General features: G+C 37.4%; 1 protein-coding gene across 1 annotated transcript; it reads right to left on the bottom strand.

The window, feature by feature from the left end:
- Positions 1 to 2,504: 2,504 nt before the first annotated feature.
- On the bottom strand, positions 2,505 to 5,780 carry LOC133648606 (gap junction Cx32.2 protein-like). Its single transcript, XM_062044864.1, has 2 exons — positions 5,623 to 5,780; positions 2,505 to 3,716 (listed from the first exon to the last, which is right to left on the bottom strand). The coding sequence occupies exon 2, from the start codon at positions 3,689 to 3,691 to the stop codon at positions 2,831 to 2,833; it is 861 nt and encodes a 286-aa protein (XP_061900848.1). The 5' UTR covers positions 3,692 to 3,716; positions 5,623 to 5,780; the 3' UTR covers positions 2,505 to 2,830.
- Between the last annotated feature and the right edge of the window lie 1,777 nt (positions 5,781 to 7,557).

Here is a 7,557-nt window from a genome sequence, read left to right on the forward strand (position 1 = left end):
ACCATACCGAAGCAGAATAAGTTGAGCCAAGGATGTTAGAATAATATCTAAACGGCGGATATGTATTCATGAAAATATGGGAAAGCTGTTGTTGGTGGGTTTGTTGGTAAAACAGCTGGAAGGAGATACTGTAGAATTCCACTCTCCCAAATTATTATTGCATTACTTCTTAAAACGAATGTAGTTGTTTGTAATAAATACTGTTGTACAGTTTACATACATATTTGTTATTCAAAAGTTTGTTTTTATTATTAAAAGACATGTTACATGTTAAAAGTGTGTTGTCCTGAGGCGTGGGGTCGGAAAAAATATCTTAAAGGGGTCTTTTTATGATTTTTTTCTACATAGAAAACCCTTCCTTATGGTCTACATAACATGTAATGGTGGTTCTTTGGTGAAATGTTGCATAGATTATGTTTTACAGACCATCTTTAAACCTCTTTCAGACCGTCTTTTCAGGATGCGCTGGTTTGTGGGCGGTCTTATTTACGTGCCTTCACTTTGACTGCGTCTTCTCCCCGTCAGCCATGTTGTAGTTTTTAACACTTCCATATGGAGTCTACTGACAAGTATAAGTTAGAACTATACGCTACTTTGTATTAGAAATGGCAACAGCAGAGGATGCATGTGCATGTACGAGCCAGTCTGCCCCACAACAATAGGATAGAGAAAAAAAGGAACTTATTGACTACAATGGCGGACTCGCGCAAAGCTCTTTGGCTAAATCTCTACCATATATGGAAATATCTGCTGACGTCACTAATGGGAAAAATGTCACAAATTGGGCAAATTCCATTGCAAGATTGTTTTATAAATTTCTCCGCAATGCCTCCATGGTTTAATTTCGAATTTTCAGGACTTATGTAGATACCAAATAGACAAAAACAAGTACCAACAGATGAAAAGGTTGGTTTTGCCTAATAGGTCCCCTTTCAATAAACATAATTTTTGGTAAAATAATAAATATATAAAATATTACAACTATTAACACCACTACTATGACTAATAGTACTGGAATAGAATATACCTATATTGTCTACTACTACTACTACAATTAATATTACTACTGTATTAATAACAACATTAGTAGCAATTTTGGAAACTGTTATGCCGCTTGTTGCATTAAATACATATGAATTGAATAAATGTAATTACGTTCTGATATTATTACATGATTGCCTGTTAATGTGATTACTGTGTATTTTTACATACAAATTGATGAATAACTTGCTTTGAAGTCATAAGTTAAGCATATATATACAGTATAGGCCAAAAGTTTGGACACACCTTCTCCTCATTCAATACGTTTTCTTTTTTTTCATGATTATTTACATTGTAGATTGTCACTGAAGGCATCAAAACTATGACACCTGTGAAGTGAAAACCATTTCGGGTGTCTACCTCTTGAAGCTCATCGAGAGAATGCCAAGAGTGTGCAAAACAGTAATCAGAGCAAAGGGTGGCTATTATGAAGGAACTAGAATATAAAACATGTATTCAGTTATTTCACCTTTTTTTGCTAAATACATAACTCCACATGTGTTCATTCATAGTTTTGATGCCTTCAGTGACAATCTACAACGTAAATAGTCAAAATGCATTGAATGAGGAGAAGGTGTGTCCAAACTTTTGGCCTGTACTGTATAAAAATACATCATATTTACAACAAAAACAATGTAAGGGATATATGATAATTATTTACATTGTTAGATCATAATATCCCCCACCAAGTGCAACTGGGATAGGCTCCAGTCCCCCCGTGGCCCCAAAAGGGACAAGCGGTAGAAAATGGATGGATTGAAGTTTAAAAGATGTGCCATTGCATGAAGTACATGCATTTTTCTGTCAAAATGGAAACAATGAATTAATTTAGTAGGAAAGATTAAGTATTTTTGACACATATTATTTCCAGACTTTCATGGGTCGCATTAAATGATGTGGTGGGCCAGATCTTGTGTTTGACACCTGGAAGTTAAATTATTGGTAAAATAATAAATAAATAAAATATGGATATTACCACTGCTCATATTACTCATACCCGTACTACAACTACTCATACTACTTCCACTAATATTACAGTAATATCCGTAGTAGCAGTGGTTATCACAGAAAACTTTTAAAATCTTAAATTAAGTTAAATATTTTTAAATAAAAAATTAATACAATTCTTGTATTTCTACTACACTACTGTCTACAACAGCTACTAATAATGGTCATATTATTACATAAATGATAGTAGTGACAATAGCCATTCCAAAAACTTTTAGCATCTTAAGTAAAGTAAAATATCTGTAAACTAAAAATAATAAAGTACTTGTGTTTCTGCTACTTATAGAAAATCGACTTCTACTAATACGACTAGTAATAATGATAATAATTTTTCAGTGATAATAGTGGTAACAGTAGTCATCCCAGACACATTAAGCCTCTTAAATGAAATAAACAAAATACTACTCAAAATAATCCGACTATTTTTTAACAATAATGATAATAAATGCAGGAATGTTTTTTGTATCAAACTTTATTGATTTGTCAAAAACAACAGCATAAAAAATACTTTAAAAAAAAGACAGTATAGGCACTATAGCAACTCTTCACCATCATCGTCATCATCATCATTCAGCAGGGATTATTTTAGCAATAAGTTAAACAGAATCGACGAGCAAAACAAGAAAGTATAAATACTTTATTGCACCGTCGACATCATTAGAGTTTCATTTTTTCCAAAGTACAAAATAAATTCTTCAAAGCAAAGCCAACTTAGAGGCGAACCAGAACCAGACCCAGACCCGGAGACCCCGTGGTCTTCCACACACTCACACGCTACATGCTAATAGTTCTGATGGCTGCCCAACAGCATCTTCTCTTCCTTGGCGCCGTCCAGATTTCCCCCCAAGCTCTTGCGGTCCTCCAACTCCAGGTTCATCTTGTTCTGCCGGAGGGCGTCGTCGGTGCTGGGAAAGCAGGGCGGCGGCAGCTCGGCGGGGAACTGGGCAGGGGTAAACACGCGGCCGCGAGACCTGGACTTGCACTTGGTGCACAGCAGGTAGAAGACCTCCACCACGTTGAGCAGCAGGGACACGCAGGCCACCGTCAGCATGAAGATGATGAAGATGGTCTTCTCGGTGGGTCGCGACATGTAACATTCCACCGTGAAGGGGCAGGGCTTCCTGGAGCAGGGGAACATGGGCACCATGATGAAGCCGTACAGGTAGTACTGGCCCGTGATGAAGGCGGCCTCGATGATGATCTTGAACACCAGCTGGGTCAGGTAGCTGCCCAGAAGCTTCCCCTTCACCTTCACATTGCCTTTCTCGTCCGTGTACTTGGGCAACTTGACGGGGCGCCCGCCCGGGCTGGCCAGCTCCTCCCTCAGCTTGTTCTCCTGGTGTATGATGTGCACGGCGTGGCCCAGGTAGATGAGCGTGGGCGTTGACACGAAGATGATCTGGAGGACCCAGAAGCGGATGTGCGAGATGGGAAAGGTCCAGTCGTAGCACACGTTCTCGCAACCGGGCTGCTTGGTGTTACAGATGAAGTCCGACTGCTCGTCGCCCCAAACGCTCTCGGCGCCGGCGCCCAGCACCATGATGCGGAACAGGAAGAGCACCGTCATCCAGATCTTTCCTATGACTGTAGAGTGGGACTGGACCTTGTCCAGTAAGCTTGACAAGAAACCCCAGTCTCCCATCTTTGGTACTCAGGTGCAAACTGATCTGGGAGTAAAAAAACACCACATTTTGGATACAAAATTATTTTTCATGGTTTGATTCCAGTAAAACCGGTTGGACTTCACGATGAGTACCGCAAACTTTGGTTTACTTTGAATTTCACCATTTATGGCAAAACAAATTGTGTATGTGTATGTGTATGTGCATTATAGCACGGGAATCTTACAACAACTCATGATTTGATTCCGATTTTTGGGCTGACGATTTCATTCGGAATCGATTCAACACAATCCTCGATTCAATTCGATTCTCGCAAAATATTATTTGGTATACAAACTATATGAAACAGGTTACAGGTACAGAAAATGACATGTACATGCAGCAAGGAAACCCGATGTGGCCTTAAAAATGTCTCTGTGAAAATTCATTACGATTTTTTTTTTTATAGCGATTTTTTAAAATTACGAACCAATTGTGAATCAAAATCAATGAGAAGCGTGATTGTGAATCGATGTTCTTCAGCACCCCTAGTCTTTTATGTTAAATTCTTTAGCCAGGAACATCCACAGTATGCATCGCTAGTTAGCTAAGTCAATCAGAACCAATCCACTGAATCAGTGCCATTTCTATCCTCAGGAAATGGATAGAAATTTTACTTATATAAAATAATAAATAAAATATATTTTTGGATTAGGTAACATTTCCTGCAAATTAATCTGATTGCATATTTATAAGTACAATTTAAAAGATTAATACTTTGTGATTAAAAAAACCCTCGAATCAGGAAATATAATTTAAATATTTCGGAAATATGTTATATATCTGTGTTGCAACTTATCCTAACTGTTCTTTAAGTCTATTTTCTATAAAACCAAAACAATTTTGTTAAAATTCATATTTAAATCTTTTCCACTCAGTCCTGTTACCCTAATACAAAAGGTCACATGGTCCAAAGAAAGGTGCATCATTTAAATCCTCTAGAGGGCAAAAGTTTAGAAACAATTTTTTTTCTGTCTATTCCATGTTGTTTTAACTATACAGTCCTGTTACCTGAATTATCTATGACATTTTAATATTATTATTGTTTGTAGTTGAGTCACTGTAATGCGCTTTTCTTTTTTTTTCTTCCATTGATGCCCCTGAAGGAGTGGCAGCACATCACAGTAGCTCCTTAGATTCCTTCATTTTACTTTATTTTTGGTATTCTTCTCAACCTTTCTTGCTTTTTTAATATCACTTATCTTTTTTCGGAACAATCTCCCTTGTGGAACAATTTCCCTTGTGGATCAATTAAGTTTGTTTAAGTCTAAGTTTGTGTCAACATGCTGTAAGAATAAATGCCATGTGGTTATGTTTGAATTGGAGAATTCCATGCAAATACACATTTTGAGAAGTCCAATATGAGTAAAAACAGATTTAGAACTGAACAATCAATGCTTATTTTGAAAGTGACAGCAAGCAAAAGGCACTGATTTGGTAGAATTGTCCTTACACAGTAAAGTGTAAAACTATTAAAAAGTCTGTGTGTTTTGTATTAGAAGTACTTAGATGGCAAATTGTAATAAAAAATGCATTAGACACTACAAGAGAGTAGTTTTCACAGTCTTTAGCTAACATAAATTGTGTTTTTGACATATCTTCATGAGAGAAAGCGTTCTCTGGAGTAGACATTTATATTTTTCCATAACTAAGCTGTTTCCCCCTAAAAAGTGTGCAACTCTGACAAAAAAGAAAAATATCAAAAACAAATGTCCAGCAGTGCCAACGCCAAAATATCAAGGTGTTTGCAGGGAACAACAGCAGCTGTTACCCAAGTGTGTGTGTGTGTGTGTGTGTGTGTGTGTGTGTGTGTGTGTGTGTGTGTGTGTGTGTGTCAACATGTGAACAAAGTGAAAACACAAAAAAAAACACCAAGCATCAAAACGTGTAATATTTTCCGATCTCGTCGTACCTGATGTCCCGAGGTTCAAGTGGACTGTCTCTGATGGCGTCTCCACGCTGACTGAACTGGACCTTGGAGCGGGCCGCAGGGTGAGCAGAATGAGGCGGGTGAGGTGCGCTGATGAGAGGTCACATTATGCAACCCCTCTATTGCCCTGTCACTTTGCAACATCAGTGAGTGCGGAGTAATGATTGACAGGTGTTTAGTAATCAGTGAATTATTCGTGCAGTAGCGGATTTAAAAAGGATCAATAGTCTTGCCATGTTTGATGTGGGAAACAAGCAGGAGGCTTTATTTGTTAAACATGTTTGCATCCATACCTGACTTGTGCAAAAATGTTTAAGTTTTAATTTTAATTAAATTATTTTGAAAAATTTTACATTTAAATTTGACAATTTTGAAAAAAATGTGACTTTAAGTTGAAACGGCTCCTCCTCACAGGAAGTGGCGGTACATTTATTGCAATTAAGAAAAAATGCCCCCTAGCCAAGTAACAGGAAACAAATGTAAACAATACAAATAAACACAAATTCATTCAATTTTGTATCCCAAGTTACATCAGCTTGAGGAGTTTTCCAGGACAGGAGCTGTCTCTCTGCTAATTGTAGCTTACAGGCAAACATTCTGGTTACGGGCCTCCCCACCACTAGTGGGCGTAGCGAACGCCACAGTGTAAGATCTGTAAGATCTGACCCAAACACTGGCCAGCATTGGCTTATAACAAGAGATGGGCATAACTTGGTTTTTCCAACCACGGGAAGGAAGAAAGTGAGTGTGACGGACAGTGCTGAGAAGAAGAAGTGGATGATATCCATCGCATTAAAGAAAGAAATCATCAAAAAACAAGACAGAGTGTGTCTCTAGCTAACTTGGAGAAGTATTTGGTGCGTATCACTACTAGTCTGCACCATACTGAAGCAGAGTGAGTTTAACACCAGCCAAGTATGGTAAAATGATATCAAAATGGAGGAAAAGCTGCTGATGGTGTCTTTGATGGAGAAGAAGCTGGGAGAAGATACTAGAAGTCCACCCTCCAAGGTAGATGCTGTACATTATTATTACACTACTTCATAAAATTACTGTAGTTCTTAGTACTACATTCTATTGTATTGTTCTAATGCAACATTTCATATCTAAACCTAGGTTTCTCTTTCGAAAAGGCATGTTCCGTGTTAAAATGGTGACGTTTTGGGGGGCAAGCATTGATTATATCGATTCATTTCAATGGGCTGCGCTATTTTGCGATACAAGTTTATTGAGTATGAGCTGCTCACAAAACCAAATCAACTGGTATCCTGGTATGAATGCTTTACTGGATAAAGTAAAGCATTCTACGAAGCAAAATATTTCCTTAAAATGTTCCATAATCCAACATTTATACATCAAATTAAATGAGCTGATTTATAGAATATGCTTTTATTCTTAATTGTCGATAGACAAAATAATGGCTTTAATTAGAATGTAAGCTATAGAAAAACCTTCCAACTTTTACACCTAAAACCTGAGCTTACTGTATAACACACGCTGTTCATTCTAATAATATTTCCTTGAAATATGTAAAACAATCACATATATTGTACACTAAAATGATCTGTTGGAATTTTCACTTCCTTCAATTAGAATGTATTTTGCAATTCTACTTCCTGTTTGCAAACTCAGTTGAAAATTCATGAAATTGAACATGATTTTGGGAGAAATTCTGAATTCACTTGTGAATTTTGCACAGGCCTGGCTCAAACTGACGCTGTATATGACTGTATATCAGTCATATACATGCTACAATAAATGATGCACAACAATAAATATACTGTTACATGACTGCTGTCTGACAGTGTCAATTAAAAAGTGGCCGACATGCGGTCAGGGGAGGCAGAGCATAAAAAGCAAAGAAACCAACAAAAAAACACAATAGTGATATATTTGTCCTCTGAACTGGACTGAACT

The sequence above is a fragment of the Entelurus aequoreus genome, linkage group LG04 (genome assembly GCF_033978785.1).
Source record: "Entelurus aequoreus isolate RoL-2023_Sb linkage group LG04, RoL_Eaeq_v1.1, whole genome shotgun sequence".
In the NCBI taxonomy this organism is placed as follows: domain Eukaryota; kingdom Metazoa; phylum Chordata; class Actinopteri; order Syngnathiformes; family Syngnathidae; genus Entelurus; species Entelurus aequoreus.